We start from the raw sequence: 14,013 nt of genomic DNA, 5'->3' as shown, positions 1-14,013 counted from the left end.
TTTGCCAGGTGGGAAAAATCATTCCACAATTTAGTGACTAAATCTCATCGAAAATTTGACGTCTGCAAGTGAGAAATTTAGGAGGATGAAGATCTGAGGATTGTCAAGTTGAATAAGAATGAACCTGTGAATTTGATTTAAAGTAAGTTTTGAACTGTCCAGGAATATTCCCTTCACTTGAATTTATCTTATGAATAAAAACGCATATCTGAAAAATATTGATATAAATGGTAAGAATCTGGAGTTTCTGAAATAAAGGAGTAGATGAAGCGTGTGACTGATCGAGTTGCAATCCTAACAAAATGTTTCTGTAGGAACAGAATTTTGTAAAGAGTATTTGCCCAAACTATATTACAATATGAGAGATATGGATAAATTAAACTATAATAAAGTGTAAGGAGACAACTCGTCGTGACAAGATGACTAACACGCCTTATAATGCCAATGGATTTATTGATTTTTTTTTGGTAACCCAGTCAATTTTTTCTCTCCAACTCAAACTCTCATCAACAATAATACCCAGGAATCTTGTAGTTGACACCTGAGGCATATTATAAGACTCAATAGTAATTTTGCATGAATCCTTAGGGTATGATTTTTTTGCCACTAAAAATTATTAAATTAGATTTCCTTATATTCAGGGATAGTTTATTTAATGTGAACCACATAGCATACGCAGTTAAACCAGCATTGGCATTCTTAATCAGTGAGCTGAAATTTGAATGAGAGAGCACTAGGTTGTGTCATCTGCGAACATTATTGGAAAAAGGAAATTTGAAACATTAGACAAATCATTTAGAATCAGAATCAGCTTTATTGGCCAAGTTTGAAAATTTCCCAAAAAGGAATTTGACTCCTGTTATTTCGCTCACTGTACCCAGATTTAAAAGTAGCAACAGTAAATAACAAATGTACCGTAAATAAACAATGTGGCACTTATTAACATATATACAATACAATAAAAAAGTGAAAGGTGCAGCAGAACTGGGGTAGACATGGCAATGATAGCTCTTAATAACAAATATACAATTTTTAAAAAGTGAGAGGTGCAGCAGAATGAAGTAGATATGATAGATTATGCCATTCCACTCTTCTATGTGTGTGCCAGTCTTAACAGGCTGGTTTGTTCCTCCTCCTGTCACCCACTTCCCCATGTTCCTTGCCCTGGTACAGAACTCTCTCCCAAATAATTTCAACTCAGTATGGAGAGCTATAGAACTGTCTCCGCTGTTATTGTAACATGGTGTAATTCTAACTCTTAGGCGACTGCCTCATGGTACTGGATGAAGCAGTTGCGGTCGGGTTTGAGGCACAGGTGGACCTTGCAGACCACGCAGGCCACGTTTGACCTCAAGATGTTCCCCTTCCTGCTGCAGTGCTTGCACGTCTGGCGACTGGTCCTGGACAGGAGCATGGAACAGGGACTCATCAAACCTCACAGAATTGGCTGGGGTGTGGCTGCGGTGTCCCCGGACAGGCTTGGGACATCAGCAGCAGTGGCGCTGCCTGCTGTGCTCCTTCAGGGGCAAGACGTGACTGGCCTCTGGCTGTTGGCAACCTTGAACACCTGGATCCTGAAGTGCTTCAGTGGCAGGCCATCCACACCAAGAGCCTTGCAGTCCCTCGTGTAGATGAGCCAGGCATTTGTGAGGCTGATGTCAATTGCATATGCAAACAGTCGCATGTACCACCTCTTGGATTTCAGTACGGTAGAGGTGGGCCAGCATGTCGCTCTTGTCAATGCCCCCCATGTTGGCATTGTAGCTTTTGATGACAGCAGGGCAGTTCACTTGCTCCTTCCTCTTGGTGTCACTACAGTACCGGTAGACTGAGGACACGGGCTCCACTCCCATATCTGTAGACAGCAGAGTGACAACCCCGTTGTCCTTCCACCTCAGAGCCAGGATCCCATCATCACTGGTGACGTGGTCACATGTACCATGAGGGACAGCTTTTTTCTCCATATTCTTGATGGCCTTGAGTGGAGGCTTGCCTATTCTGTTGTCCCTCGCTGTTCCAGTGTACCTGCAGTTCTTGTCCCTGAGGTACCGCACAATCTCCAGGCTAGTGAAGAAGTTGTCAGCAAAGATGGCTGTGGCAGCGGAGGAAGACATGGTGCTTGCCAGGACAGACACTATCTGGCACCCATGGCATTTTGTTTAAGTGTCAGAGGGACACCATGGGCCTCGAGCGTCGTCTTCCCCTGGTATAGCACCATGTCATGAATGAAGCCATCCTCAGGAGCCCTAGCAAACAACTTGAATCCCCATTTGTCCGGTTTGCTCTTGATGTACTGCCTCAGGTTGCCAGCTGTTTTGCCTTTGTAAGCAATCATGACTTCATCCACTGACTGCTTGGGCGTCTGTGGCTCATTCCTGAAGGCAGTATTCAGGAAGTTGAACAGTGGCCGGATCTTGAAGAATCGGTCGATGGTGCCAGGGATCTGAGTGTTGTCATTGAAGTGAACAAACCTCTTCATCTGCTTGAACCTCTTGGATGACATGACATTCGCAACTTGAGGGATCCTGGTGTCCATTGCCCAGTAGTCATCAACGGAGGGGGGCTCAGAAATCCCCATGTAGATTAGGATAGCCACAAATTTCATCACCTCGTCTTCAGTGGTGGTGAAGGTTGTGTTTACGTCCATCTGGGTTGCATATAAGTTGGTCTGGTACGTTATGTGCTCGATAACTTGAGGGCTGAAGTACCTGCTGAAATACGTAAATGGAGTGGCAATCAGGTCTAGCTGGTCTTCGTCTTCATCCTCATCCTCGTCGGAATTGTCGTCCTCATCCTCAAGCATCTCCACTGCAGGCTGTGCACACTTCCTTTTGGCAGAGAGACCCATGTCACTTGGCCCTGGAGTGTCCAGGTTGTGGGTGAGTGGGATGAAGTCGGGGTCTGCCACGTCATCGTCTTCCACCTCTGAGTCCTCATCATCACTGATGGCGGGGTGGGCTGGTACAACAACACTATGTCTCTTTCTGTAAAATATCCGAGCAGACAGCTGCAAAAGAAAAGAGACTACGTTGTTGAGGCAATATCAAGCCCTCTTTGCATGTGAAGTAAAACAGTGATGGTGAAGTGTAGGTCTAACGTTACTGAAAATAAATGTAATACATACAAAACGTAACATTGAAAAAGTAAATTCAGAACAAGAAGTGAAGAATAGCATTAGAATTAATGGTGGTACTGATATTATGCTATACAAATCTGTGGCAACATCCAATGCACTTTTGAGAAATATTGTCTTACCTTATAATGCACTATTTGTAAAACGAAAACAGCCGAAGTATGACTTACTAGATGCAGCGGGCATATGTCTACAAAAGGACACTGTCACTTGAACTAGTTTGACCATAAGGGGGTGTATTTGTACACAAAGTATGGTTTACTAGAGTATCTGGCATATGTCTATAAAAGGTTCCTCAGTCACTTGCATTAGTTTTACCACACGGGGGCATATGATCATATATGGGATCACCATTATTCATGCTAACCATTTCACTGATTTCACTAATTCTGCACAAACAACACTTATCTCATCAGTTAGCACCATCATTCAAACACATACTGTGTGAGTGTCATCAACTTAGCATGGTTAGTTTCAGCTTTCTGAACTTTTGTGTAGAAGAAGGTAGGAGCCAAAATGTGAATTTTCCCCTTCTTGAAAATCAATGAAGTTCCCGCTTCTCCAGGGCACTGCTGATTGGTCAGATGCCATGATGACACTGTCTGTGACAAAGCATGATCTGTGCTGATTGGCAGGATTAAGTCACATGACTTCAACACCTCACTGAGAAGTGTGGGGAAAGTAGTTTTTCATGTCCACGGAAATTACCGTATATGGTTACTCGCCCTATAAAGGGTTAAGGTAAATAGTAACCTGACGTCACTCTGACAGACTGTATATAATTTAAGTCTACCTTTGTATTGTATTGTATATTTGTTTTAAATAGATTATATTGTATTCTGTTTTCCTAGTTTTACCCTACTTCATCGTATGAACCATAAAAGTTCAAAGGAATTAGAACTTGTGTCCGTGGTTTGCTTTGAAGAGGAGTTATCTGACTCAGTACGTTTACATGCAGCAAAGAAATTGGATTTCTGATCGTATCAGATAGACATCCAGAAGACCGAATCACTTGTATGAGTTTACATGCTGTTCAGAGAATCGGATAAATGGCCCGAGCATGGCTGACTCCGTGACGCTATGTGGCGCTGTAACCATTGTAACCATTTCAACAAAGAGCCACTTCCGGTTGACCTGTTTTGTTTGGCGCCAATGTACACCTTCCGTATATTTTTCCACTTTATTTTGATCTGCTCCGGTGTCCTGATGAAGCTTCTGCCATCTCTTTCGCGATCTTCATGTTGGTGTTTAAACAACTATTTAACACGCACCGTCTCCTTTCACCTCCGGGTGAATGCCCCAGAGGAAATTCTCGAGCATGCGCAGACTGCAATATCCGATATCTCCGTATACATGGCGTTAAAATTCAGACTCTGAACGAATTATCTAGGTGTTGCTATCCGATTATTAAATGTCCGATATAGGTCCGAAGTAGATCGGATTAAGGTATTTACATGCAGTTTAAAAGTCCGAACGATGTCTTATACGATCAGAAATCCGATTGAACTGCTGCATGTAAACGTACTGACTGTTGACCCTGGCAAGGTGTTGGGGGAGAACAGTACAATAATATTTATGTAATATTTATATTTTCTATATACTTATATGGATAATTATGTAGTAATGGGCATGTTTACGTAGTATTTATATAGACTATATTTATATGGATATTGTGTAGATATATTAACAATAATGTAAATTCATAGAGTTATAAAGGGGTAGGAACTAGGAAAAAGTGTATACTTCTTCCTACCTTTTTTTTCGAACATATGTGAATATGAAGATGTTACTGTTTATTTTATTTTTTTATATATACATGTTTGAAATAAAAATTCATTCATTCATTCATATAAATAGTTTCGACGTTACATCCCGAAAGTCTCGTGAATTGTTTTGGGGAAAAAAATAAATAATAACGCTGCGTCCGAAATCGCATACTTCCACCCTAATGAGTATGCAAAATGAGTGTGCAAGATTTTTAAGTGCGTCTGAAACATTAGAACGTACTCAATAGTATGTACTATCCATACTCATTCCGGAGAAATTTATTAGTATGGATTGATGGACACTAGCCCATGCACTAGCCGAGGAGAAACTTCCTACAATGCAATGCAGCGGCGTTTGGTTGCTAAGTGATACGTATATGTCATAAGTATAATATTAAGTATAATAATATTATGATATAATATTAATATTATAATATTCGTATTTAATAATATTATATAATGTCATCTTGTTTGGGCCAGAATAAACGGGAAAGAGCGGAGCGGAGCTACCACTGCTGTGACAGGTTACCATGGTAACAACCCCCCCCTCCCCCCCTCCCTATGGCAGGAAGTGCCGTGTGCGCTCTTAATAGTACGTCCAAATTAATGCACACTACTGATATTTACTCAAAAGTGTGCCAAATTTAAGTATACTTTTTAGTATATACTTTTTAGTATGGCATTTCGGACGCACCCTAGACTCCTAGGCCTACTGTACGGTGCAACAGCGGGGATTCCCATGTTTCGGCTGGGTCCGTGAACGCAGCGCGTGTCGCGGCTCCGCCAGCAGGGGGCGCCACCAGCAACACCAGCCGCGGAAACAACGCCGTATGAATGGGGTTGTTTCGGTTGTTTAGGCCCTCCTGTAAAACTTAAGGGATATCATTTTTTAGTACTTTTTCAGGTCCTAATTGGAGCAATTTAGCTGCTAACAGTGTCAGATGAAGCCGCTTCAAGTCCCCGCACCAAAGCCAGTTCAGCACGATGCCGCCACGCCGCCACGGACAGCTAACTAGCCGCTAGCAGCTAAAGCCACCAGCGCTAGTCTCCCCCCAATGAGAGAAACATTACAACATAGCCTCCATTCAACTAACCCTGGCCGTGTGAGCGAGTGCTCGGCAGCAAGCGGGAGAAATGGAGCTGAACTTCTACTCGGATCTGTCAGACGGCTGCGCGCAGAGCGACTCGGAGTTCCTGAACACACCGGGATATGTGGGACTGACGGAGCAGAGCAAGGTGGAGGAGAGCTGCAGAACACACACATATACAAACACTCTTATACACACTCACACACACAAACACACATATACACACTCACACAGGTAGAGCTACACACACACACACACACACACACACATATACATATATACACACACACATATACAAATACACTGGGACTGACGGAGCAGAGCAAGGTGGAGGAGAGCTAAAATACACACACACATATATACACACTCACACACAGGTAGAGGAGAGCTGCACACACACACATATACACATACACACACACACTGGGACTGACGGAGCAGAGCAAGGTGGAGGAGAGCTGCTATACACACACATATCTATACATATATATACACACACACACACACACACACACACACACACACACACACACACAGGTAGAGTAGAGCTGCAGAACACACACACACACATATACACATATACACACACAGGTAGAGGAGAGCTGCAAACACACACACATATACATATATACACACACTGGGACTGACGGAGCAGAGCAAGGTGGAGAAGAGCTGCAGAACACACATATATACACATATACAAACACTCTTATACACACACAGGTAGAGCTGCAGCATAAACACACACACACACACATATACAAACACACATATACCCACTCACACACACAAACACACATATACACACTCACACAGGTAGAGCTGCACACACACACACACACACACACACACACACACACACACACATATATACAGTATACACACACAGGTAGAGCTGCACACACACACACACACACACATATATACACTTATACACACACAGGTAGAGCCACACACACACACACACACACACACACACACACACACACACACACACACACACACACACATATATACAGTATACACACACAGGTAGAGCTACACACACACACACACACACACACATATATACAGTATACACACACAGGTAGAGCACACTGTTTTCTATTTAAAGTGGGCCAGTAGTTGCATCTAAACGCTTTGTTTCAGTTTGCAGAGGGAGGGGACAGTTATCTCTCCATCGGTGGAGCCGGTCACCCGTTTCTGTCTGCAGAGGTGAGTTTTTGTTTTGTTTTGTTTTTTATTTTGGATCCCCATTACCGGACGCAAAACGCCAGCTAGTCTTCCTGGGCAGGGGCGCCTCCAAAACTGTTTCCTAGGGGGGGCCAGATGGGGCCACTTCAGTTCTCTGGGTGGACACCAAAACTAAAAGCCGTCATTACAGGACTGTATTACGAGCAAGGCGAGCTGCTCTATTCTGCACTATCTGAAGTTTCTTTACATCTTTTTTCGCTGCACTTGACCAGATAGCTGAGCAGTAGTCAAGGTGTGATAATACCAAGGTTTCATGAAGCGAGTTCATGAAAACGTGGCTGTGCAGCAACAACACGCCCGGGACCGTGGTAGTGTCTTTAACCAGGGACCTGTGCCTTTGTCCCCGTGCAGCAAACCTTCCACACCCCCAGTCTCGGGGATGAGGTCTTCGAGATCCCCCCCATCTCCCTGGACCCGGACCAGGCGCTGGGCATCAGCGACGCCGTGTCCCACTTCGAGCTGGCGGACGGAGCCGAGGGGCCCGCCGGCTCCTCCGGGTCCTCCGGCTCCAGGGACTTCGTCAGCAACCTGGTGGTGGAGACCAACGACCCGTCCTTCGCCTCCACCTTCGTCAACTCGGGCTCCCAGGGTCTGGAGCAGCTGGGCATCGGGGCGATGGTGCAGTCTGGGGGAGGGGGCCTGCTCAGCTCTTCTGCACTGGTGAGTAGAGTCTCACCAGGGACCAGACACTACTGACAACACTGAAACACAAGGTCTGGGGGGGTTTCTGAAATATTAACAAGAGATGACTTGATGGGAAATTTGGGGGGAAACAGATCCACAGTGGAGGAGCATGACTGCTTTACATGAGTATTGCCCTAAAGTCAAGTCAATTCATTTCAATTTTATTTATATAACGTCTATTACAACAGAAGTTGTCTGTAGGATCTTTCCAGAGACCCAGAACATAAACCCAGAGCAATTATTACATAAACAATGGCAGGTAAAAACTCCCCTAGTGGGAGTAAAACCTTAAGCCAAACAGTGGCAAGAAAAACTCCCCTTTAGGAGGGAAGAAAAACTGGACCAGGACCTGGATCATAAGGGATGAGCCTCCTGCTGGAGGCCAGCTGGGCAGAGCAGGAAAAGAGAAAACAGACAGAGAGAATGAAGAACTGAGAAAGGAGATCTGCTGGTCTATCCTCAGTCCTCAGAGGCCAGCTGGTCACAAAGTCACAAAAACAAACTTAAGATGCGCTACATGTCACAGGAAAACACTACCATTCTTAATACACTACATTTATTATAGCAGTGGTCCTCAACCTTTTTTCAGTGATGTACCCCCTGTGAATTTTTTTTTCAGCAAAGTACCCCCTAACCAGCGCAAAGCACCTTTGGTTGTAAAAAAAAGACCTAAAACAGAGCACTGTGCACTCAGTAACTGATTTATTAATCATAAAAATATTGATGCTACGCTTCAACCACGACTCCATCGTTGCTCCAAGTGATTGACAGGTGAAGCCAGGTGATTGACAGGTTAGGTGAACCATCCTGGTGTGGGGGATACTCTGGGGTTTTAGGATAATAAGTTGAATAGCCTACTCCTGAAGATAAAATTCATTTTATGAATTTAGACTTATATTTTCCTCAATTATTTATGAAATATTTATTTTTAAAGTATTTTTGCATGGATGCTACTTTTTAAATATGAATATTTTAAAATCTCACGTACCCCCTGTAGTGCCTTCACGTACCCCCAGGGGTACGCGTACCCCCATTTGAGAACCACTGTATTATAGGATGGGGTATAGGCTGGGCTGGCAGCAGAGAAGGGGGTACGCCTGCACCCCCCCACAAAAGAGCTCTCTAGGAAGGGGTTAGCAGTTAGTAATTGTGGTTGTTGGAGACGTGGATCTATACTGTGTGTTTCTGCCCAGCAAAGAGGTGAACATTGTTGATCCATGACATCCTCAAACACAGCTGGAGCAGCTGATCAGTTGAACGATTATTTTACTAAGAAAAGAAGTTGGGGAAAAAAATCACAGCTCTAACACTTTTAAATTCACACGTGAAGACCAAGTTATTTGGAGATTTCTTTCCAGACCAAAGCGTTCCTTGCATTTCACAGGATGTGTTTATACTGACTTTCTCAGTACAACTCGACCAAACTATATGCACACTTGGAATAAAATTAACTAATATATTGACACCAACATTTTTGATCTGTAAAAGTATCTGCATCAAACATGCAGTTTCGCCGAGGCTCTAACTTTTACAGTGTTGTGTAGACCAACCCTGGTTAAACCTTTGAATGCTTCTTCCTCCACTGGAAATGAAGACCTAAAATGATGAGACCAACATGACTAACTCAGTACATGCAGTCCACTCTCCTCTTTTTGAAAGCAGCTAACAGTTCTTTGTGCTTCCTCCACAGGAAATGGTCGGTTCTAGCGGTTCCCATTTCAGCAGTTCCTCCCCCATGACCATCGATGTCCAGCTTGGTGACATTGGCCACGGCCTTTTGGGAAGCAGCCTCAGCACCATTAACCAGTCGGAGCTGGTTCTGGGTCTCGGCGGGGGAAGCATCGGTCAACATTCAGACGCTCTTGAGCAGCCGCTGTCGGCGACGCCGTCACCGACTGGCTCCTTGCAGGATGAGGACTTGAACGACTTCAAGGTGAGGAGAAACGCACAAGAGCAGTGATGCTTCCCTGCTCTCTTCCCCGTTTTCCGTTTTTTATTATCAAAACAAAAGATGGGGAACGGATTATTTTGGATTATTTCTCTATTTTTATTTTGTAATTTCAAAACAAAAAACGGATGGCCGCGAAGTACACGGACCGGGAAGGGTAGTTGAACGCCAACGTTTAAGTGAAAAGTATGTTTTATTGTGCTGTTTTCTTGATCCTGAAGTTAATAGTTACTCTCCCATTTGTCCTGTCTTTCTTTCTCTCTCTACTCAAGAAGAGTGTGCTGGTGGAGCCACCCATGTCTCTCTCCTCCTCGTCCATTTTCTCGCACATGTCCTCCCACCTGGCTCCCCCGTCCTCGCTGCCCCCGGCTGCAGCTCGGAGGGGAGGGGGGAAGCCAGCCGCGCTGGCCTTGGCCACCGAGGCTGCGGGGGTGAAGAAAGGGAGGAAAAAGAAAGATCCCAACGAGCCGCAAAAGCCCGTTTCGGCATACGCTCTGTTCTTTAGGGACACCCAGGCCGCTATCAAAGGCCAGAACCCCAATGCCTCTTTCGGCGAGGTGTCAAAGATTGTGGCGTCCATGTGGGACAGCCTGGCGGAGGACCAGAAACAGGTACGACAAATCAGAGATGGGTACGTAGAGGAATCATAGGGAGGAGTACGACGGCAATGATTGGTCTGTTTCCCGTAGGTGTACAAAAGAAAGACGGAAGCGGCCAAACGGGAGTATTTGAAGGCGCTTGCAGCGTACAAAGCCAACCAACTCTCACAGGTAACAACATCGAGTCCTCCAAGAGAAACCCACACAGTATTTCTCTTTCATTCAACTCACTCTTTCTGTTTTCTCTCAACCGGCCTCATCCCAGTGTGTCATTGAGGAGATGGAAACGTGCCCCTCACCGCCTCCCCCTGCAGTTAATCTGACGCCTGCAGCCCCGCCCTCTGCTGGTCATCAGTTCATCCGCCCGGCCCTGGGGACCAGCAGCGTGCAGGAGAACACCATCACCAACATCTGTGCGTCCAACATCATCCTGGACGTGCCAGAGAGGACCACGCGTTCCCGCACCGGAGCCAACAAAGCTTCCAGCCCCGGAGCGGCGGCGCCGCTGACCCAGACCATCACCAAGATCATAATCCCCAAGCACATCCTGCAGGGAGGGGGGCAGGTGGTGACGGTGCTGCCCGGGGGGGTCCACGCCTTGCAGCCGACGCTGCTGGTGTCGAGCGCCGCGCGCCAGCCTCCTCCGCTGCAGCAGATGCAGAACGCGCCCCCTCTGCCTCGGCTCCAGCAGATGGCGCCAGCACCGCCGCCGCTGCAGGCCAAACCCCGAGAGGGGAATTTAGTACCAGGTCCTCTCATGTCTGTCCCAGCAACACCCCCACCTCCGCTCCAGATAAAGATAGTTCCTGCCACCATCCGGGAGAAAGACACCCCCCAGGCTGTTTTGCCCAACGCTGCAGGTGTTCCAGCGGCGCCATCGGCCCAGTTGCTGCAACAAGTGAACTCTGTTGAGACGCCGTGCAGTCTGGACGAGGATGTCGTCACCGAAGAGGTAAACGTTGCACCCACAGTCAGCTTGAATCAAACCTCTGGCACCAGAAAATGATTAATTCATTTAGATTTAATCCATGGTGATTGACAGTAGATTTTAAGCCTGTTTATACCTTCTCCTCTTCATTAACTGGTTGCCGTAGCAACGGATTTGCAGCACTGGGTGCAGTGTAAACCTGTTTAGAGTTGCCTCAGATTAATGGTGCAGTTATTTGTCGCTGCATTGCTAAATCAATTACTTCAGTATCCCTAAGGCTGCGTCCGAAATCACATACTTCCACCCTAATGAGTATGCAAAATGAGTATGCGAGATTTTTTAGTACGTCCGAAACATTATAACGTACTCAATAGTATGCTCTATCCATACTCATTGCGGAGAAATGTATTGGTGTGGATTGATGGACAATAGCTAAGCAGAGACTTCCCACAATGCAATGCAGCGGTGTTTGGTTGCTAAAAAAATACAAGCAGGGCGTCCGACAAATGTTCAGCTCAAAACAGCGTGCCGTGTCGTGCTGCATCGCTTTTGGAGAGTTCGTTTGGACAGTCCTTTAGAAAATAAAGCAATGGAGTTGTTTTTGTCGCTGACGCTCGCTCGCGTCGCATGCAGTTAGGACACAGTGTAATAAGTGATACGTATATGTCATAAGTATAATATTAAGTATAATAATATTATTATATAATATTCGTATATAATAATATTATATAATGTCATCTTGTTTCGGCCAGTATAAACGGGAAATAGCGGAGCTGTTACTGCTGCTGTCACACGTCACTTCCTCCCAACAGCAGGAAGTGACGTGTGGCTCTGAATAGTACGTCCGAATTAATGCACACTACTGATATTTACTCAAAAATGTGCTGAATTTAAGTATACTTTTTAGTATATACTGTTTAGTATGGCATTTCGGACGCACCGTAAGTCTTGGCAACGCAACTTAAGAAAAAGCCTGTAACGGCTTGTTGTGCTTTTTACCTGCCATTGTTTATGTTATGTTTATGTAATAATTGCTCGGGGGTTTATGTTCTGGGTCTCTGGAAAGCGCCTAGAGACAACTTCTGTTGTAATAGACGCTATATAAATAAAATTGAATTGAAATTGAATTGCTTCGGGGAGACTTCTCCAGAGCTGCTTGGTCCCAGAAACTAGCTACTTTAAATAAACGACTAAAGTGCGAGGATGCTTTGCAAATGTTTTTTTTTTTTCCCCCTTTAAAGGATGTGATGGAGGTGAATGGATACAGTCACGCCGCTCTCTCGACTCACAGGAGTGTGTGTGTGAGAGCCGGCTGCAACAATCCAGCGGTAGACAACAAAGACTGGGACAGGGAATACTGCAGTAATGAATGTGTGGCCACTCACTGCAGGTGTGTAGATGTTTGACACTCCTTTTTATTGTTTCATTTATTTTCTTCTTCTATTATATCAGAGAACGTTTTCTGACATGTAAGTGTGTGTTTTTCAGAGACGTGTTTCAGGCCTGGTGCTCCATCAGGAATCAGTCCCTGGGAGCAGTGAAGTAACGATGGTCGCACAGAAGGACTCGTGTCTGAAAGCTCCTCCTCCAAGAACCAGCGTGCTAAAGGAACGAGCTCAGCTTAGTTCCCAACACATGACTGACATTTGTATTTCTAACTGGGTTTTACACGAATCGTAGGTTCAGGACAGTCATTTTTCATTCTACATTTAGAAAAGCTGTTTTAAACTAGTGCTGTTACGTAATTACAGGAACCTCTGTAATGTTACCAGGTGTCAGTGTGAATATGTACACGACTCTCAGTCGGGCATCAGATTACTACAAGGCAGCTGAAGAACTTTGAAAGTTTAAAATGAACTTTAAAAATTTTCTCTCTTTTATATTGAGTTAATGTAACTTTTTGAAAAGGGAAGAAAAGAGCAAAGATGAAAATGAATTATTTTACCACGCTCTTTCTGTAAAGTAAAGCAAGTTTATGTCATTCATTCCTTTATTTTCAAGGCTTCACAGATAAAACCACTTACTTTTAAACACGCTTTTGAACAGCAACGGTGGAGCCTAAGGATAACCAAACTCTCCACCAGTGCCGTTAACGCCATCATCTAACTCTGTTAACTGTGATCTAATTTATTTGTACTTCACATTTCATACGCAAAGGCAACTTAGTCTTTTAAGGCATTACAGTGTAAAGAACAAAAATGTATAAAAAAAAAATGTAAATTAAAAATCAGGACCGAGCACACCGATTCAGAATGAATTCTTAAAGATTTATGAGTGTGTTGTAGGATTTTGTACATTTTAAAGTGTTCTGTTACTTATGAGAAGTTTAGCAGACCATGCCTTAGTTTGTATCACTGTATGTTTGGTATCAACGGTGGCCTTTCAGGCTCTATATTGCCTTTATTTTTTAGATCTTCATGTTTTTTTTTTAAATAAATGAGCAAACCTGCTCAAACTTCTTGCTTCTGTTTTTTTTCTTGTTTTCTTTCCCATTACATAAAGAAAACCCCACAATAGTCACAGAAAAAAAACTTGAAATTGGTAAAAGTAATGAATAATTTACTGGATATGAACTAAGGAAAATCATACTTTGATGTTGAATTGTGGTCTAAA

The 14,013-nt window shown here is 44.4% G+C and overlaps 2 protein-coding genes across 3 annotated transcripts; one reads left to right on the top strand and one right to left on the bottom strand.

The window, feature by feature from the left end:
* Positions 1-2,134: 2,134 nt before the first annotated feature.
* Positions 2,135-3,299, bottom strand: LOC133452244 (uncharacterized). Its single transcript, XM_061731464.1, has 2 exons — positions 3,256-3,299; positions 2,135-3,007 (listed from the first exon to the last, which is right to left on the bottom strand). Exon 2 carries the CDS (start codon positions 2,846-2,848, stop codon positions 2,135-2,137), a length of 714 nt encoding a protein of 237 aa, XP_061587448.1. The 5' UTR covers positions 2,849-3,007; positions 3,256-3,299.
* Positions 3,300-5,692: 2,393 nt separating this feature from the next.
* On the top strand, positions 5,693-13,859 carry tox4a (TOX high mobility group box family member 4 a). Of its 2 annotated transcripts, none has more exons than XM_061732758.1 (9): positions 5,693-6,135; positions 7,137-7,202; positions 7,593-7,901; positions 9,616-9,858; positions 10,149-10,484; positions 10,563-10,643; positions 10,738-11,424; positions 12,642-12,790; positions 12,889-13,859. In XM_061732758.1, the coding sequence occupies exons 1-9, from the start codon at positions 6,034-6,036 to the stop codon at positions 12,944-12,946; spliced, it is 2,031 nt and encodes a 676-aa protein (XP_061588742.1). In that variant the 5' UTR covers positions 5,693-6,033; the 3' UTR covers positions 12,947-13,859. The 2 variants fall into 2 exon arrangements, with proteins under 2 accessions (XP_061588742.1, XP_061588741.1); XM_061732757.1 differs by having other exon boundaries at positions 10,146-10,484.
* The last annotated feature ends 154 nt before the right edge of the window (positions 13,860-14,013 follow it).

This window comes from Cololabis saira, chromosome 10 (assembly GCF_033807715.1).
Source record: "Cololabis saira isolate AMF1-May2022 chromosome 10, fColSai1.1, whole genome shotgun sequence".
Classification (NCBI taxonomy): Eukaryota; Metazoa; Chordata; class Actinopteri; order Beloniformes; family Belonidae; genus Cololabis; species Cololabis saira.
The sequence above is the reverse complement of the archived record's forward strand: the minus strand, read 5'-3'. Positions and strand labels throughout refer to the sequence as shown.

Excerpts from the sequence above, each read along its gene's own strand:
- tox4a (XM_061732757.1), top strand. The coding sequence starts at position 6,034 with ATGGAGCTGAACTTCTACTCGGATCTGTCAGACGGCTGCGCGCAGAGC. Across the intron at positions 6,136-7,136 it reads GACTGACGGAGCAGAGCAAG|TTTGCAGAGGGAGGGGACAG; the intron begins GTGGAGGAGAGC and ends GCTTTGTTTCAG. Across the intron at positions 7,203-7,592 it reads ACCCGTTTCTGTCTGCAGAG|CAAACCTTCCACACCCCCAG; the intron begins GTGAGTTTTTGT and ends GTCCCCGTGCAG.
- LOC133452244 (XM_061731464.1), bottom strand. The coding sequence starts at position 2,848 with ATGGGTCTCTCTGCCAAAAGGAAGTGTGCACAGCCTGCAGTGGAGATG.